Raw genomic sequence first — 20142 nt, 5'->3', positions numbered from 1 at the left:
GTAAAACCAGTCATTGCGACTGCATCGAGGCCCGCCAAAATACAATTTCAGTCGACTACATCAACCGTAGAATTAAACTGACACATTCCAGGTGACTAAAATTGTGACTAAAACTATAAAGTGAGTCACTGGAGGCACGTCGTCCCAAAACTGTGGCGAAACTTCAATGTGTGTCGCGTTGTGTCCTTCTGCTGAGGTCGTTCCCTTGACCTGTGTCCTTCTGCTGGGGTCCTTCTGCTGGGGTCGTTCCCTTGACCTGTGTCCTTCTGCTGGGGTCGTTCCCTTGACCTGTGTCCTTCTGCTGGGGTCGTTCCCTTGACCTGTGTCCTTCTGCTGGGGTCCGTTCCCTTGACCTGTGTCCTTCTGCTGGGGTCCGTTCCCTTGACCTGTGTCCTTCTGCTGGGGTCCGTTCCCTTGACCTGTGTCCTTCTGCTGGGGTCCGTTCCCTTGACCTGTGTCCTTCTGCTGGGGTCCGTTCCCTTGACCTGTGTCCGTTCCCTTGAGGGGCGCGACCCTGAGGTCCGTTCCCTTGAGGGGCGCGACCCTGGGGTCCGTTCCCTTGAGGGGCGCGACCCTGAGGTCCGTTCCCTTGAGGGGCGCGACCCTGAGGTCCGTTCCCTTGAGGGGCGCGACCCTGAGGTCCGTTCCCTTGAGGGGCGCGACCTCAAGGTCCGTTCCCTTGAGGGGCGCGACCCTGAGGTCCGTTCCCTTGAGGGGCGCGACCTTGAGGTCCGTTCCCTTGAGGGGCGCGACCCTGAGGTCCGTTCCCTTGACCTGTGTCCTTCTGCTGGGGTCCGTTCCCTTGAGGGGCGCGACCCTGAGGTCCGTTCCCTTGAGGGGCGCGACCCTGGGGTCCGTTCCCTTGAGGGGCGCGACCCTGAGGTCCGTTCCCTTGAGGGGCGCGACCCTGGGGTCCGTTCCCTTGAGGGGCGCGACCCTGAGGTCCGTTCCCTTGAGGGGATGCGACCCTGAGGTTCGTTCCCTTGAGGGGCGCGACCCTGAGGTTCGTTCCCTTGAGGGGCGCGACCCTGAGGTTCGTTCCCTTGAGGGGCGCGACCCTGAGGTTCGTTCCCTTGAGGGGCGCGACCCTGAGGTTCGTTCCCTTGAGGGGCGCGACCCTGAGGTTCGTTCCCTTGAGGGGCGCGACCCTGAGGTTCGTTCACTTGAGGGGCGCGACCCTGAGGTTCGTTCACTTGAGGGGCGCGACCCTGAGGTCCGTTCCCTTGAGGGGCGCGACCCTGAGGTCCGTTCCCTTGAGGGGCGCGACCTCAAGGTTCGTTCACTTGAGGGGCGCTACCCTGAGGTTCGTTCACTTGAGGGGCGCGACCCTGAAGTTCGTTCCCTTGAGGGGCGCGACCCTGAGGTCCGTTCCCTTGAGGGGCGCGACCCTGAGGTTCGTTCCCTTGAGGGGCGCGACCCTGAGGTCCGTTCCCTTGAGGGGCGCGACCCTGAGGTCCGTTCCCTTGAGGGGCGCGACCCTGGGGTCCGCTCCCTTGAGGGGCGCGACCCTGGGGTCCGCTCCCTTGAGGGGCGCGACCCTGAGGTCCGTTCCCTTGAGGGGCGCGACCCTGAGGTCCGTTCCCTTGAGGGGCGCGACCCTGAGGTCCGTTCCCTTGAGGGGCGCGACCCTGAGGTCCGTTCCCTTGAGGGGCGCGACCCTGAGGTCCGTTCCCTTGAGGGGCGCGACCCTGGGGTCCGTTCCCTTGAGGGGCGCGACCCTGGGGTCCGTTCCTTTGAGGGGCGCGACCCTGAGGTCCGTTCCTTTGAGGGGCGCGACCCTGAGGTCCGTTCCTTTGAGGGGCGCGACCCTGAGGTTCGTTCCCTTGAGGGGCGCGACCCTGAGGTTTGTTCCCTTGAGGGGCGCGACCCTGAGGTTCGTTCCCTTGAGGGGATGCGACCCTGAGGTTCGTTCCCTTGAGGGGCGCGACCCTGAGGTTTGTTCCCTTGAGGGGCGCGACCCTGAGGTTCGTTCCCTTGAGGGGATGCGACCCTGAGGTTCGTTCCCTTGAGGGGCGCGACCCTGAGGTTCGTTCCCTTGAGGGGCGCGACCCTGAGGTTCGTTCCCTTGAGGGGCGCGACCCTGAGGTCTGTTCTTTTGAGGGGCGCGACCCTGAGGTCTGTTCCCTTGAGGGGCGCGACCCTGAGGTCCGTTACCTTGAGGGGCGCGACCTCAAGGTTCGTTCCCTTGAGGGGCGCGACCCTGAGGTTCGTTCCCTTGAGGGGCGCGACCCTGAGGTTCGTTCACTTGAGGGGCGCGACCCTGAGGTCCGTTCCCTTGAGGGGCGTGACCTCAAGGTTCGTTCACTTGAGGGGCGCGACCCTGAGGGGCGCGACCTTGACCTCTCTGCGCGCCCCGGCGGCTTTCGGATGCAGGACGACGGCCTCGTCTTCTCTGGACTGTTGCTTGGCGAAGTTCACGAACACCTGGGGGGGGGGGGGGGGGGGGGAGAGGGGGGGGCATATGTTCGTTAGACATACCAAAACACATTGATGGTTACAAATCACCCCCCTTTGATGTTACAAATCACCCCCCTTTGATGTTACAAATCACCCGTTGATGGTTACAAATCGCCCGTTGATGGTTACAAATCGCCTGTGGCGTCCGTGTGAGGTTAGGGTTCGAGGGTTAGAGTCTCATGACTGTAGAACTGTTGGTATTTCCAACGTCAGTCCGACATCCCGTGCCTGTGTCTCAGACTACTCTGGTCTGGGACACAGAGTAGTCCTCCTACCTGGTCCAGAGTGGTCTGGTCTCCCTACCTGGTCCAGAGTGGTCTGGTCCTCCTACCTGGTCCAGAGTGGTCTGGTCCTCCTACCTGGTCCAGAGTGGTCTGGTCCTCCTACCTGGTCCAGAGTGGTCTGGTCCTCCTACCTGGTCCAGAGTGGTCTGGTCCTCCTACCTGGTCCAGAGTGGTCTAGTCTCCCTACCTGGTCCAGAGTGGTCTGGTCCTCCTACCTGGTCCAGAGTGGTCTGGTCCTCCTACCTGGTCCAGAGTGGTCTGGTCCTCCTACCTGGTCCAGAGTGGTCTAGTCTCCCTACCTGGTCCAGAGTGGTCTAGTCTCCCTACCTGGTCCAGAGTGGTCTGGTCCTCCTACCTGGTCCAGAGTGGTCTGGTCCTCCTACCTGGTCCAGAGTGGTCTAGTCTCCCTACCTGGTCCAGAGTGGTCTGGTCCTCCTACCTGGTCCAGAGTGGTCTGGTCCTCCTACCTGGTCCAGAGTGGTCTAGTCTCCCTACCTGGTCCAGAGTGGTCTAGTCTCCCTACCTGGTCCAGAGTGGTCTGGTCCTCCTACCTGGTCCAGAGTGGTCTAGTCTCCCTACCTGGTCCAGAGTGGTCTGGTCCTCCTACCTGGTCCAGAGTGGTCTAGTCTCCCTACCTGGTCCAGAGTGGTCTGGTCTCCCTACCTGGTCCAGAGTGGTCTGGTCCTCCTACCTGGTCCAGAGTGGTCTAGTCTCCCTACCTGGTCCAGAGTGGTCTGGGACACGGAGTAGTCTTGGATGTTGAGGCGGTCTTTGTTGAGCAGCAGCGTGTGGAAGACTCTGGCCAGCGAGGAGGACGGGATGCCGTACTGCAGCGTCCCACCAGAACCACCATGGTGCTTCTCTCTGTGGACGCAGCCTGGACCGCACACACCACCACACCGCACCAACCACACCACACCAACCACACCACACCACCACACCACCACAGGAAATGAAACCCCAATGCATTCTCCAATCGGCACTTCTTATTTAAATTATTTAAAGACGGTTACGCCGCGGACAAAGCCAACTCGGATCGTGACAAATCATGACAATGAACACAATGTTTTGGGGCCGATCAAATAATTTATCATTGTCATGATTTGTCACCATCCGAGTTGGCTTTGTCCGCGGCGTAACCGTCTTTAAATAAATTAAATAAGAAAGTGCCGATGGGAGAATGCATTGGGGATTCATTTCCTGGGCCACTCGTTTTTCTGAAAGGGGGAGGGACTGCGGCGCTCTATAGCGTGTTCCTTCCATGCGCTACGTCCAACCAGGGAAACTCCCCCGTCAGGTGAAAAGAAGCAGCTTGGACTCCTCATGCACAGAAGGAAGCATGAGGACAGTCCGCTGCCCCCCCCCCCCCCAGGTTGGCAGAGGAAGTGTAGCGCCCAGGATTACATTAGATAATTGACACTGGGTGAAAAAATGGGTTACAAAATCGTGGGATTTAAAAGAGACTAACAATGACTAAAAACTCAAATCTAAATCTGCAGCCTAAAACCACACGGAACCGTACACTGTACTGTACTGTACTGTACCTGGGAAGGTGCTGTCCATGAAGGCCTCGGCGGGGTTCAGGTCGGGCGCGCGGCCGCGATCCGCCGCCCGGATCTTCATGGTGACCACGTAGCCGTCACCGAACCTGCCCCGACCACCAATGACATCATCGGCGGTGAATTTGACAGATTAAACGTTTTATTTGGTCTTTTAGAAGTGGTTAAATCGCTTGAATGTTTTACAGCTAACCTCTTAACTAACTAAATGTTTATTCTTCGGGAAATTAAATGTAATATTATACATGTTTCAGGAAATGAAGAAAACCTTATATTTTGAAAACAAATACAATATACAAAAAACAATACTGCCTCATCAAAGTTGGTGTTTATAGTACATTTTGTATATTGTCAATTACATGACGTCACTGAGCCGCGGTGGTAAGAGACTCACCGCTCACCCCAAACACACCTCTCTGTTTTTACTAAAACTACAACATGACGTCACTGAGCCGCAGTGGTAAGAGACTCACCGCTCACCCCAAACACATCTCTCTGTTTTTACTAAAACTACAACATGACGTCACTGAGCCGCAGTGGTAAGAGACTCACCGCTCACCCCAAACACACCTCTCTGTTTTTACTAAAACTACAACATGACGTCACTGAGCCGCAGTGGTAAGAGACTCACCGCTCACCCCAAACACATCTCTCTGTTTTTACTAAAACTACAACATGACGTCACTGAGCCGCGGTGGTAAGAGACTCACCGCTCACCCAAACACACCTCTCTGTTTTTACTAAAACTACAACATGACGTCACTGAGCCGCGGTGGTAAGAGACTCACCGCTCACCCCAAACACATCTCACCACCAGTTTCGGTGGTCACCGTATCACCTAAAACTGGACTATGAAATAGATTTGAAAAGACCTACTTGTATTTGAGGTGCTGGATGCTCCCCAGACACTTGAAGGATCCGTTGACCATGATGGCCAAGCGCGTGCACAAGGCCTCGCACTCCTCCATGCTGTCGGAGAGAGAAGAAACGCCGTTAGAACCGAACTAATCTGAGTTCCCAGAAGTTTTATTTTTCGCCACTAGGCGGGCGAGAAAAAAGGAACTTCTGGGAAGAAAGCAACGTATCCCTGTGAGGGAAGTACGTTGCGCTCAGAATCTGAGCGGACACTCCCCTTTCCGGTCTGAAGCACTGTGCACACCATGAAAATAGTCCGAAGGGAATCCAATTCCAAATTGAATTGTAGTAGGCCACCACCGCTCAAGGAGCAATTGTTTCCCTTCCGTCTTATTTAGATGTAGCGCCCACTCCATGTGGAACCCGCCCCTGTCTTTTGATTCGCATTTCATTTGAAACGCAACGCACTGGGCCACGCGGCCCACGCCCCTGCTGCACAGGATCTGAGGCCAATTTTCCTTGACTAGAACCGAACCAACTTCGACCCGAGCTCCTCCCAGAGAAGCAAAGATTTGAGTTAAAAATGTTCAAGAAATTCCAAATTTCGCGCCGCATTTTCAGGATTTAAAAAAAGAAAATAACGCACGGCACTCAGCTTGTAGATCTGCAATTTTCTTTCAATAGCTGAAGTATAACATAATGCTAGAAACGTCCAGAATGGGTTAAAATCACATTTTGGACTTCGGTACCAATAAGCAAAACGGTCCGTGTTTTTTTCAATATATGCACGTGTGTCGTGCGCCCACGCACGTCGCACACACGTCACACACGCACGCACGCACGCACGCACGCACGCACGCACGCAACACACACCTGTGGGAGGTGAGCACCACGGCTCTGTTGTCCTGGATGACGCTCATGATGGAGTTCCACAGGAAGCGTCTGGAGTGAGGGTCCATGCCGGTGGTGGGCTCGTCCTGGACGCACACACACACACGCACGCACGCACGCACGCACGCACACACACACACACACACACACACACACACACACACACACACACACACACACACACACACACACACACACACACACACACACACACACACACACACACACACACACACACACACACACACACACAGGCACACGGGGTAACATGTCATTGTTCTGACCACCTGGTCGTCCGACCGATTACTAACACCATCTCAAACCCTAACCTCAGTCTTAACCGGCCACGTAGGTCGCTAACCCTAACCTCAGTCTTAACCGACCACGTAGGTCGCTAACCCTAACCTCAGTCTTAACCAGCAACGTAGGTCGCTAACCCTAACCTCAGTCATAACCGGCCACGTAGGTCGCTAACCCTAACCTCAGTCTTAACCAGCCACGTAGGTCGCTAACCCTAACCTCAGTCTTAACCAGCCACGTAGGTCACTAACCCTAACCTCAACAACAACAACACTGCCAATCTGAGACCAGCTAGCTTTAAGTGTTCTGCTGTAATATTGTTCAGACCACTGGATCTTCTGTCAGCAAGTTGCCGTATGGCATTAACAACCTCGTGGGTGTTAAAAAAAGTACTTTCCCCTTCTATAGCACCTATATGATAAGGCTCACCATTAACACAATGAAATAGTGTTGCATAATGCTGCCTCCAGAGGGCAGCGATGCCTACTGGATCTGTTACCCCCTCTACATTACATGGGAGCGCTGCTTTAGCCCTGTTAAGGGACGTTACCTCTTTCCAAAAGTTATCGAGCTCCATCCCTAGCCACGTAGATCGCTAACCCTAACCTCAGTCTTAACCTGCCACGCCTCAGTCACAAAAGCATCAATTTCTAATTCCCAATTGTTCAACACAGCCTGTGGTTCAACCTAGGCTAAGGTAACCAGCATGCAATTATTGCAGGATAGCAGGGCAGCCTATCATGCTAATGTAGCTTAGCGTTAGCCTCACCAGGGCAGGGCAGCCTATCATGCTAATGTAGCTTGGCGTTAGCCTCACCAGCAGGGCAGCCTATCATGCTAATGTAGCTTAGCGTTAGCCTCACCAGCAGGGCAGCCTATCATGCTAATGTAGCTTAGCGTTAGCCTCACCAGCAGGCAGCAGGGCATCCTATCATGCTAATGTAGCTTAGCGTTAGCCTCACCAGCAGGGCATCCTATCATGCTAATGTAGCTTGGCGTTAGCCTCACCAGCAGGGCAGCCTATCATGCTAATATAGCTTAGCGTTAGCCTCACCAGCAGCACCAGGGCAGGGCAGCCTATCAGGGCGATGGCCGTGGAGAGCTTCCGGCGGTTTCCTCCGCTGTAGGTCTCGGCGGTGTGAGCCGCGAACTCGCCCATCCCGAGCTTCTGGATGGCCCAGTCGGCGACCTGGAGGAGAAGACAGAGGACTGGTCTCTACTAGACCTGGAGGAGAGGACAGAGGACTGGTCTCTACTAGACCTGGAGGAGAGGACAGAGGACTGGTCTCTACTAGACCTGGAGGAGAGGACAGAGGACTGGTCTCTACTAGACCTGGAGGAGAGGACAGAGGACTGGTCTCTACTAGACCTGGAGGACAGAGGACTGGTCTCTACTAGAAAATACATGCATTGAGATTCATTTTCAAAGGGGGAGGGACTGCGACGCCCTATACGGGCCTCATGGCGGCCCGTACCCAGTTCATACTGGCGTACGGGCCGTTTACCTACCCTGCTGATCTGGTCCTCTGGCACCCCCCGGAGGCGGGCGTAGAGGTGCAGGTGTTCGCGGCCCGTCAGCAGCTCGTCTAGGGCGTCGTACTGTGGACAGTAACCCATGTTCTGATGCACGGACAGGATGTCTGTCACCACGCTGTAAGAAATACAGGATGTTCTGTCACGACCACGCTGTAAGAAATACAGGATGTTCTGTCACCACGCTGTAAGAAATACAGGATGTTCTGTCACCACCACGCTGTAAGAAATACAGGATGTTCTGTCACCACGCTGTAAGAAATACAGGATGTTCTGTCACCACCACGCTGTAAGAAATACAGGATGTTCTGTCACCACGCTGTAAGAAATACAGGATGTTCTGTCACCACCACGCTGTAAGAAATACAGGATGTTCTGTCACCACCACGCTGTAAGAAATACAGGATGTTCTGTCACCACCACGCTGTAAGAAATACAGGATGTTCTGTCACCACGCTGTAAGAAATACAGGATGTTCTGTCACCACGCTGTAAGAAATACAGGATGTTCTGTCACCACCACGCTGTAAGAAATACAGGATGTTCTGTCACCACCACGCTGTAAGAAATACAGGATGTCTGTCACCACGCTGTAAGAAATACAGGATGTCTGTCACCACGCTGTAAGAAATACAGGATGTTCTGTCACCACCACGCTGTAAGAAATACAGGATGTTCTGTCACCACCACGCTGTAAGAAATACAGGATGTTCTGTCACCACGCTGTAAGAAATACAGGATGTCTGTCACCACGCTGTAAGAAATACAGGATGTTCTGTCACCACGCTGTAAGAAATACAGGATGTTCTGTCACCACCACGCTGTAAGAAATACAGGATGTTCTGTCACCACCACGCTGTAAGAAATACAGGATCTCTGTCACCACCACGCTGTAAGAAATACAGGATGTTCTGTCACCACCACGCTGTAAGAAATACAGGATGTCTGTCACCACCACGTTGTAAGAAATACAGGATGTTCTGTCACCACGCTGTAAGAAATACAGGATGTTCTGTCACCACGCTGTAAGAAATACAGGATGTCTGTCACCACCACGCTGTAAGAAATACAGGATGTTCTGTCACCACGCTGTAAGAAATACAGGATGTTCTGTCACCACGCTGTAAGAAATACAGGATGTTCTGTCACCACGCTGTAAGAAATACAGGATGTCTGTCACCACGCTGTAAGAAATACAGGATGTTCTGTCACCACCACGCTGTAAGAAATACAGGATGTTCTGTCACCACGCTGTAAGAAATACAGGATGTTCTGTCACCACCACGCTGTAAGAAATACAGGATGTTCTGTCACCACGCTGTAAGAAATACAGGATGTTCTGTCACCACGCTGTAAGAAATACAGGATGTTCTGTCACCACGCTGTAAGAAATACAGGATGTTCTGTCACCAAGCTGTAAGAAATACAGGATGTTCTGTCACCACGCTGTAAGAAATACAGGATGTTCTGTCACCACCACGCTGTAAGAAATACAGGATGTTCTGTCACCACCACGCTGTAAGAAATACAAACATTATGTTGGTCACAACGCTGTAAAAAATACAAATATTATGTTGATCACAACGCTGTAAAAAATATAAACATTATGTTGGTCACAACGCTGTAAAAAATACAAATATTATGTTGGTCACAACACTGTAAAAAATACAAACATTATGTTGGTCACAACGCTGTAAAAAATACAAATATTATGTTGGTCACAACGCTGTAAAAAATACAAATATTATGTTGGTCACAACGCTGTAAAAAATACAAACATTATGTTGGTCACAACGCTGTAAAAAATACAAATATTATGTTGGTCACAACGCTGTAAAAAATACAAACATTATGTTGGTCACAACGCTGTAAAAAATACAAATATTATGTTGGTCACAACGCTGTAAAAAATACAAACATTATGTTGGTCACAATGCTGTAAAAAATACAAATATGTTGGTCACAACGCTGTAAAAAATACAAACATTATTTTGTTCACAATGCTGTAAAAAATACAAATATTATGTTGGTCACAACGCTGTAAAAAAGACAAATATTATGTTGGTCACAACGCTGTAAAAAATACAAACATTATGTTGGTCACAATGCTGTAAAAAATACAAACATTATGTTGGTCACAATGCTGTAAAAAATACAAATATTATGTTGGTCACAACGCTGTAAAAAATACAAACATTATGTTGGTCACAACGCTGTAAAAAATACAAACATTATGTTGGTCACAACGCTGTAAAAAATACAAACATTATGTTGGTCACAATGCTGTAAAAAATACAAATATGTTGGTCACAACGCTGTAAAAAATACAAACATTATTTTGTTCACAATGCTGTAAAAAATACAAATATTATGTTGGTCACAACGCTGTAAGAAATACAAATATTATGTTGGTCACAACGCTGTAAAAAATACAAACATTATGTTGGTCACAATGCTGTAAAAAATACAAATATTATGTTGGTCACAACGCTGTAAAAAATACAAACATTATTTTGGTCACAACGCTGTAAAGAAATACAAATATTATGTTGGTCACAACGCTGTAAAAAATACAAACATTATTTTGGTCACAACGCTGTAAAGAAATACAAAAATTATGTTGGTCACAACGCTGTAAAAAATACAAATATTATGTTGGTCACAACGCTGTAAAAAATACAAACATTATGTTGGTCACAACGCTGTAAAAAAGTACCAAAAGATTAAAAAAAAAGAAAAACATTATATTTTCCTCTCCAAAGTACTCCTACAAGACAATCTGAAAGTAGAACTTAATTCGGGTCTTGGAGGGCTAAATGTTATTGTATCGGACGTACTTGTGTCCAGCGACCGAGGCTCCTCCCGAGGTCACGTCCACGTCTCCCGTCAGCATCTTGAAGGTGGTGGTCTTCCCCGCTCCGTTGACCCCCAGGAGACCGAAGCACTGCCCCCCCCCCCCGGGGAGACACAAATCACACTCGTGTTTAGAGTATATATTAATTAAGGTGGATTTCTCTCTAGACTAGAGGACCAGTCCATGGTCCTACAGACTAGAGGACCTGTCCATGGTCCTACAGACTAGAGGACCGGTCCATGGTCCTACAGACTAGAGGACATGTACATGGTCCTACAGACTAGAGGACCTGTCCATGGTCCTACAGACTAGAGGACCTGTCCATGGTCCTACAGACTAGAGGACATGTCCATGGTCCTACAGACTAGAGGACCTGTCCATGGTCCTAGAGACTAGAGGACCGGTCCATGGTCCTACAGACTAGAGGACCGGTCCATGGTCCTACAGACTAGAGGACCTGTCCATGGTCCTACCTACAGACTAGAGGACCTGTCCATGGTCCTACAGACTAGAGGACATGTCCATGGTCCTACAGACTAGAGGACCAGTCCAGGGTCCTACAGACTAGAGGACCGGTCCATGGTCCTACAGACTAGAGGACCTGTCCATGGTCCTACAGACTAGAGGACATGTCCATGGTCCTACAGACTAGAGGACCTGTCCATGGTCCTACAGACTAGAGGACCTGTCCATGGTCCTACAGACTAGAGGACCTGTCCAGGGTCCTACAGACTAGAGGACCGGTCCATGGTCCTACAGACTAGAGGACCTGTCCATGGTCCTACAGACTAGAGGACCTGTCCATGGTCCTACAGACTAGAGGACCTGTCCATGGTCCTACAGACTAGAGGACCTATCCATGGTCCTACAGACTAGAGGACCTGTCCATGGTCCTACAGACTAGAGGACCTGTCCATGGTCCTACAGACTAGAGGACCTGTCCATGGTCCTACAGACTAGAGGACCTGTCCATGGTCCTACAGACTAGAGGACCTGTCCATGGTCCTACAGACTAGAGGACATGTCCATGGTCCTACAGACTAGAGGACCTGTCCATGGTCCTACAGACTAGAGGACCGGTCCATGGTCCTACCTACAGACTAGAGGACCAGTCCATGGTCCTACAGACTAGAGGACCGGTCCAGGGTCCTACCTACAGACTAGAGGACCGGTCCAGGGTCCTACAGACTAGAGGACCTGTCCATGGTCCTACAGACTAGAGGACCGGTACTGGTCCATGGTCCTACCTACCTCTCCAGGGGACACGCCGACACAGATTCTGTCCACAGCTGGAACAGAACTCCCTTCGTACATCTGGGCAACGGCAGACCCACATAGAGATAGAGAGAGAGAGAGAGAGAGAGAGAGAGAGAGAGAGAGAGAGAGAGAGAGAGAGAGAGAGATAAAGACCCACAGAGAGAAAGAGAGAGAGAGAGAGAGAGAGAGAGAGAGAGAGGGGGAGAGAAAAGTGTTACGCACAATAAATAAATATTACTAAATGTTAGTAGTTTTGATGAGGAAGGTCCCAAACATATACTTACTCAGCTTAACCCACTCAGGACAAGAACCCATTTTGGTGCTTTATGCATTACGTTATGCTTTAGCTATTGAAAAATAGCAGATCTACAAGCTTGTAGCGCGCCACCGAGCGCTGCGCTACGAGCTTGTAAAAAAGAAAATCATGAATATGTGGAGCAAATCTTTGAATATATATTCTTCCACAGCGAACGTTTTTAAATCCCTCCCAGTCGTATAGAGCGTCGTACGGAGCCAAACGTTTTTAAATCCCTCCCAGTCGTATATATAGAGCGTCGTACGGAGCCAAACGTTTTTAAATCCCTCCCAGTCGTATAGAGCGTCGTACGGAGCCAAACTAACGTTTTTAAATCCCTCCCAGTCGTATAGAGCGTCGTACGGAGCCAAACTAACGTTTTTAAATCCCTCCCAGTCGTATAGAGCGTCGTACGGAGCCAAACTAACGTTTTTAAATCCCTCCCAGTCGTATAGAGCGTCGTACGGAGCCAAACTAACGTTTTTAAATCCCTCCCAGTCGTATAGAGCGTCGTACAGAGCCAAACGTTTTTAAATCCCTCCCAGTCGTATAGAGCGTCGTACAGAGCCAAACGTTTTTAAATCCCTCCCAGTCGTATAGAGCGTCGTACAGAGCCAAACGTTTTTAAATCCCTCCCAGTCGTATAGAGCGTCGTACAGAGCCAAACGTTTTTAAATCCCTCCCAGTCGTATAGAGCGTCGTACAGAGCCAAACGTTTTTAAATCCCTCCCAGTCGTATAGAGCGTCGTACAGAGCCAAACGTTTTTAAATCCCTCCCAGTCGTATAGAGCGTCGTACGGAACAGCGAACGTTTTTAAATCCCTCCCAGTCGTATAGAGCGTCGTACGGAGCCAAACTCGAGTCGTGACAAATCATGACAAACAAACACGATATTTTGGACCAAACAAATAATTACAAAGAAGAAAAACAACAATAAAACTAGTGTTGTAACCTGCCGTTTTTTTTCTTCTTTCTAATTATTTGTTCGGCCCAAAAAATTGTGTTTGTTGTCATGATTTGTCACGACAAGAGTTGGCTTCGTAGGAGGCTTAAAAGGTCTTTAAATAAATACTTTTTGAAAAGTCTACGAGGAAAATGAAAAGGGAATAATTTCCTGGGCCCTGGTGGTAGGGGGCGGGACTGCGACGCTTTATAGATGCGTAGGATAGACCCTCACCTTGGACAAGGTCCTGGATGCGTAGGATAGACTCTCACCTTGGACAAGGTCGTGGATGCGTAGTATAGACTCTCACCTTGGACAGGTCGTGTATGCGTAGGATAGACCCTCACCTTGGACAAGGTCCTGGATGCGTAGGATAGACTCTCACCTTGGACAGGTCGTGTATGCGTAGGATAGACTCTCACCTTGAACAGGTCGTGGATGCGTAGGATAGACCCTCACCTTGAACAGGTCGTGGATGCGTAGGATAGACCCTCACCTTGGACAGGTCGTGTATGCGTAGGATAGACTCTCACCTTGGACAAGGTCCTGGATGCGTAGGATAGACCCTCACCTTGGACAGGTCGTGGATGCGTAGGATAGACCCTCACCTTGGACAAGGTCCTGGATGCGTAGGATAGACCCTCACCTTAGACAAGGTCCTGGATGCGTAGGATAGACTCTCACCTTGGACAAGGTCGTGGATGCGTAGGATAGACTCTCACCTTGGACAGGTCGTGTATGCGTAGGATAGACCCTCACCTTGGACAAGGTCCTGGATGCGTAGGATAGACTCTCACCTTGGACAAGGTCGTGGATGCGTAGGATAGACTCTCACCTTGGACAGGTCGTGTATGCGTAGGATAGACCCTCACCTTGGACAAGGTCCTGGATGCGTAGGATAGACTCTCACCTTGGACAAGGTCGTGGATGCGTAGGATAGACTCTCACCTTGGACAGGTCGTGTATGCGTAGGATAGACCCTCACCTTGGACAAGGTCCTGGATGCGTAGGATAGACTCTCACCTTGGACAAGGTCGTGGATGCGTAGGATAGACTTTCACCTTGGACAGGTCGTGTATCTGTAGGATAGACTCTCACCATGGACAAGGTGGTGGATGCGTAGGATAGACCCTCACCTTGGACAAGGTGGTGGATGCGTAGGATAGACCCTCACCTTGGACAAGGTCCTGGATGCGTAGGATAGACCCTCACCTTGGACAGGTCGTGTATGCGTAGGATAGACCCTCACCTTGGACAAGGTCCTGGATGCGTAGGATAGACCCTCACCTTGGACAGGTCGTGGATGCGTAGGATAGACCCTCACCTTGGACAGGTCGTGGATGCGTAGGATAGACTCTCACCTTGGACAAGGTGGTGGATGCGTAGGATAGACTCTCACCTTGGACAAGGTGGTGGATGCGTAGGATAGACCCTCACCTTGGACAGGTCGTGTATGCGTAGGATAGACCCTCACCTTGGACAGGTCGTGTATGCGTAGGATGTCGGCGGTGTCTCCTCCACGGTAGACGCGCTCTCTCTCCTCGGAGACATCCTCGTCTTCGTCTGTGATCAGAGGCTTCGGTACCTCAGGGGTCCTGACAGAGGAGAGACCAGGAACCACACAGTCAGTCAGTCAGTCAGTCAGTCAGTCAGTCAGTCAGTCAGTTAACCCATTTTGGGCGGAAACCCCTTTTGGACATTCTGTTATAATTTAGCTATGGAAAAATAGCAGACCTACAAGCTTGTAGGTCTGCTATTTTAAAGTCCTGAAAATGTGGTGCAAATCTTTGAATATAGATTGTGTCCGCCCTGAGACTGGGAGGTCGGGGTTCGATCCCCGGCCGGGTCACACACCAAAGACTGTAAAAATGGGACCCAATGCCCTCCCTGCTTGGCACTCAGCATCAAAGGGTTGGATTGTGTGGCAGTTCACCCTGCCACTGAGACTGAAGATAACCAACAGAGTTTGAATTTACAGAAAATGAGTTTAGTTTGACATTATTTATTGTGCATTTGTTGATTGATAATTGATTGTTGACTTCATTGAAGGGAGCAACTATACTGTGGGGTATGGGGAACATGCCAACAGTGGGAGGGTTTGTTTAGAGAACTCTTTAATCATTATGTAGATCATTTATAATATTATGTGACACTAAAATATGTTATGAATTGTGATGTCTCTGGACATTGGGAATGCACTGGTATACTGGTATGATTGTGGAATCAATCCAGGGTTGGGTTGGTCCATGGGAGGGGCCTAGCCTTTATAAGGAGCACCTGCCACTGCCCGGGCAATCAATGTAGGATTGCACAGCAGGGTGCAGAGCAGACCTAGAGAGAGCCAACCTGGCCAGTGGGCTGGATATACTTATTTATTTTGTATGCTGTTTGTTGGAACGACTCTTTCATGTGAACTCTGCAAGGTGAATAAAAACATATTGATTGTTCATCAAAAGACTTGTTTTCAGTACCTTTCACTATTTTTGAGCTGGTTCAGTGCCATTTTTGGGCCCACACTACCTTCACACTAGGACAAAGTGTGACAGATTGGGGGGGGGGGGTAAAATCTACTAATCAAATGATTCCCGAGCGCGGCACGGCTGCAGCTCACCGCTCCAAGAGAGAAGGGTCAAATGCGGAGAACACATTTCACTGCGGTGACGCGTGTGACAATTGGTACGACTTTGACTTTGACTGGGACGCGTGGAGCCGCCCTACGGGCGGAAACGGTTAAAGCGCTGTGGCGTGTCGTTACCAGACGTCCGTGAAGAACCGGTACTGGATGAGGATGGTGAGGAAGAAGTAGACGAAACCCTGGACGCTCAGGAAGAACAGCTTCTGACCCAGGAAGTCCCAGCTGTACGGGTCTGGGTGGTACCGCTCCCCTACGCACACAACGCAACGCAGGGAGGGAGGGAGGGAGGCAGGGAGGGAGGGAGGCAGACAGACAGGCAGACAGACAGGCAGGCAGGCAGGGAGGCAGGCAGACAGACCGGCAGGCAGGCAGGCAGACAGGCAGGCAGACAGACAGACAGGCAGGCAGGCAGAACAACGTCTTATTTCAGCGATAACATGAATGCCGTTTATCCACTATCTATCATTTGACTTTTTAACCGTTAAAGCGTGGAGTCGAAACATATCGGATCGATCTATAGAATAGATGACATTCTCCATCTCATTTTTACATATAATTATATTATTCTAAGCCAGGCGCTTAGCCCCTCCCACGCCCAGCTGTGTGTGTGTGCCAAATTTGAGACGATTTGATTGGCTGAGCACGGAATGTGATGTATGATGATGAATGGCGATGAGAGCGCCCTTCACTTCACACAAGTGTGATTTTTTTTCTATTCCACGGGTGGCCTCGGACTTTGAGCCGAATTATATTGAAAAATGCATATTTTTCACATTTATAATCTTTGTTATACGTGCGTGCGTGCGTGCGTGTGTTTGTGCGTGCGTGTGCGTTTGTGCGTGTGTGTGTGTGTGTGCGTGCGTGCGGTGTACCCACCAAAGCGGGCGTACACCTGGCTGGCAGCGTGGTTCATGGCCATATCGATGAGGCCTCGACCCAGACAGTAATGAGGACACACCAGCAGCATGGTCTTTAAGATCTGGTTGAACTTGTACAGGGCCTGATGGGAGACATGGTGAAAAATAGCAGATCTACAAGCTTGAGAAAAAATAGCAGATCTACAAGCTCATAGCGCCATACCACCGAGTGGCGTGCTACGAGCTTGTAGGTCTGCTATTTTTTGAAAAATCGAAGAACGACTGACACACAGAAACATCGCCTTTTTTAGAAAACCGTCAGGAATGTATAGAAGAACATTTTATAGGATCTGATCTCAGGTCAGAACGGGTTAAAGAACATAACATCTGTACCGTGGTGGACCCGAACAGGTCCAGGGTGAAGGTGTTTAAAGGACATAACATCTGTACCGTGGTGGACCCGAACAGGTCCAGGGTGAAGGTGTTTAAAGGACATAACATCTGTACCGTGGTGGACCCGAACAGGTCCAGGATGAAGGTGTTTAAAGAACATAACGTCTGTACCGTGGTGGACCCGAACAGGTCCAGGATGAAGGTGTTTAAAGAACATAACGTCTGTACCGTGCTGGACCCCAACAGGTCCAGGATGAAGGTGTTTAAAGAACATAACGTCTGTACCGTGGTGGACCCAAACAGGTCCAGGATGAAGGTGTTTAAAGAACATAACGTCTGTACCGTGGTGGACCCAAACAGGTCCAGGATGAAGGTGTTTAAAGAACATAACGTCTGTACCGTGGTGGACCCAAACAGGTCCAGGATGAAGGTGTTTAAAGAACATAACGTCTGTACCGTGGTGGACCCAAACAGGTCCAGGATGAAGGTGTTTAAAGAACATAACGTCTGTACCGTGGTGGACCCAAACAGGTCCAGGATGAAGGTGTTTAAAGGACATAACGTCTGTACCGTGGTGGACCCCAACAGGTCCAGGATGAAGGTGTTTAAAGAACATAACGTCTGTACCGTGGTGGACCCGAACAGGTCCAGGATGAAGGTGTTTAAAGAACATAACGTCTGTACCGTGGTGGACCCAAACAGGTCCAGGATGAAGGTGTTTAAAGAACATAACGTCTGTACCGTGGTGGACCCGAACAGGTCCAGGATGAAGGTGTTTAAAGAACATAACATCTGTACCGTGGTGGACCCCAACAGGTCCAGGATGAAGGTGTTTAAAGAACATAACGTCTGTACCGTGGTGGACCCAAACAGGTCCAGGATGAAGGTGTTTAAAGAACATAACGTCTGTACCGTGGTGGACCCGAACAGGTCCAGGATGAAGGTGTTTAAAGAACATAACGTCTGTACCGTGGTGGACCCGAACAGGTCCAGGATGAAGGTGTTTAAAGAACATAACGTCTGTACCGTGGTGGACCCAAACAGGTCCAGGATGAAGGTGTTTAAAGAACATAACGTCTGTACCGTGGTGGACCCGAACAGGTCCAGGATGAAGGTGTTTAAAGAACATAACGTCTGTACCGTGGTGGACCCAAACAGGTCCAGGATGAAGGTGTTTAAAGAACATAACGTCTGTACCGTGGTGGACCCAAACAGGTCCAGGATGAAGGTGTTTAAAGAACATAACGTCTGTACCGTGGTGGACCCGAACAGGTCCAGGATGAAGGTGACGGCGCTGCTGTTGATGCCGATGAACAGGTTGAGGCAGGAGAGACAGACGTAGGCCGTGGACGGAACGCTGAACACGTAGGAGAGAGGGTACATGAGAGGGACCACCGCCCACCTGGGGGGAGAGAGAGACAGAATATTCTTTAGTTTTGAGAGGCTAAAAATCTCATCAAATGGTCGTCTGTGGCTCAAATGGGTCTGAGAGGCTAAATGTCATCAAACGGTGGTTCCGTGGCTCAAATGCAGAATAAATAAATAATAGACCTCGATGAGAAGAACTACGTTACCCATAAAGCAGCAGCAGAAGAACTACGTTACCCATAAAGCAGCAGGGAGAAGAACTACGTTACCCATAAAGCAGCAGGGAGAAGAACTACGTTACCCATAAAGCAGCAGGGAGAAGAACTACGTTACCCATAAAGCAGCAGGGAGAAGAACTACATTACCCATAAAGCAGCAGGGAGAAGAACTACGTTACCCATAAAGCAGCAGCAGGGAGATGAGCGGTTGGATGTTGTCCGGCGACGTGTAGCACTTCTTATCAAAGGCCACGAAAATACACACAACCAAGGCTGCACTGATGGAGTAGTTGATCTGGAGAGAGAGACATAGAGACACACAGAGAGAGAGAGAGAGAGAGAGAGAGAGAGAGAGAGAGAGAGAGAGAGAGAGAGAGAGAGAGAGAGAGAGAGAGAGAGAGAGAGAGAGAGAGAGAGAGAGAGAGAGAGAGAGAAGAGAGAGAGACAGAGAGAGAGAGACAGAGAGAGAGAGAGAGATGTTGAAAGTGGTAAATACGGTAAATGAATGGTGTCTGTCCACGACCTATCAACACCTGGGCCCGGGTGTCAACGCCCTATCAACACCTGCTTCCCCAGTTCTGTTCCTTTCTTTTGCCCCCTGCACCTTTTCCACCATGCACTCTTTTCAACATTTCTGTTAAATACATACAACACGCACACACATACATTTCACTCACGCATACACGCACTACACACCACTGACTACTGATCTCCACACTTCATCTGTTTAAATTCATGATTCATCGTTTGATTACTTATTTTTGGTGAATCAATAAATTCTTATTTCTTTGGTAAACTGCGTCTCGCCCTGTTTTTTTGTTGTGTATCTTTGGCACCCCCTATAGGCCAGGTACATAACAATTATAAATAACTAGCCCTTACCCGTTGTGAGATATCCCCCCCCCTCTTGTGGCCGCGGGGGGTAATGCGCCCTGGGTGCGTTTTCGCATTTTTAATTAATTAATAATTTGTTAAAGGTAGAGTAAGTGATTTCACTAAAAAAACCGTAGGTTTCGTTTTTGGCTGTGGGACCTAAGCCTTCGTCCAATCAGGATAGAGTCAAAAAACGAAACCTAAGATTTTTTGACCCCCAGGGGTTAACTGGGGGACATATGGTCTCCTTATATGGTCAGCACACTCTATAGTAGAGAGGATTATCACAACGAAACAAAAAAATAAGTGATATTTGAATTAAGTGAAATCACTTATTCTACCTTTAAATCGGAAAAAGGGCTTCGTTAAGACCTCCATATTATTATGGTCAATGCCTGTGTGAAAAGTGGGAGCGATTGGTGCAGGCAGTGAGGAGATACGGCGGTCAAGGCAGTGAGGAGATACGGCGGTCACAGTGATTGGTGCAGGCGGTGAGGAGCTACGGCGGTCACAGTGATTGGTGCAGGCGGTGAGGAGATACAGCGGTCACAGTGACACATTCAGACAGACA

General features: G+C 50.0%; 1 protein-coding gene across 1 annotated transcript in view; it reads right to left on the bottom strand.

The window, feature by feature from the left end:
* Nucleotides 1-20142, bottom strand: part of LOC308336020 (retinal-specific phospholipid-transporting ATPase ABCA4-like) — a gene marked incomplete at both ends in the record, with an annotated part of 167311 nt that overhangs the window by 9355 nt on the left and 137814 nt on the right. The window contains 17 exons of the mRNA XM_080793262.1: nt 130-968; nt 1058-1252; nt 1298-2124; nt 2306-2424; nt 3461-3618; nt 4286-4389; nt 5177-5269; nt 6029-6132; nt 7401-7535; nt 7856-7997; nt 10716-10822; nt 11984-12046; nt 14702-14822; nt 15983-16112; nt 16739-16862; nt 18367-18514; nt 18878-18993. Coding sequence (XP_080649388.1) covers nt 130-968; nt 1058-1252; nt 1298-2124; nt 2306-2424; nt 3461-3618; nt 4286-4389; nt 5177-5269; nt 6029-6132; nt 7401-7535; nt 7856-7997; nt 10716-10822; nt 11984-12046; nt 14702-14822; nt 15983-16112; nt 16739-16862; nt 18367-18514; nt 18878-18993 — 3525 coding nt within the window. The remainder of the gene's footprint in view (nt 1-129; nt 969-1057; nt 1253-1297; nt 2125-2305; nt 2425-3460; nt 3619-4285; nt 4390-5176; nt 5270-6028; nt 6133-7400; nt 7536-7855; nt 7998-10715; nt 10823-11983; nt 12047-14701; nt 14823-15982; nt 16113-16738; nt 16863-18366; nt 18515-18877; nt 18994-20142) is intronic.

The sequence above is a fragment of the Protomyctophum bolini genome (genome assembly GCF_963924005.1).
Source record: "Protomyctophum bolini genome assembly, chromosome: 21".
NCBI lineage: Eukaryota > Metazoa > Chordata > Actinopteri > Myctophiformes > Myctophidae > Protomyctophum > Protomyctophum bolini.
Note: the sequence above shows the minus strand (reverse complement) of the source record. Positions and strands in the feature narration are given on the sequence as shown.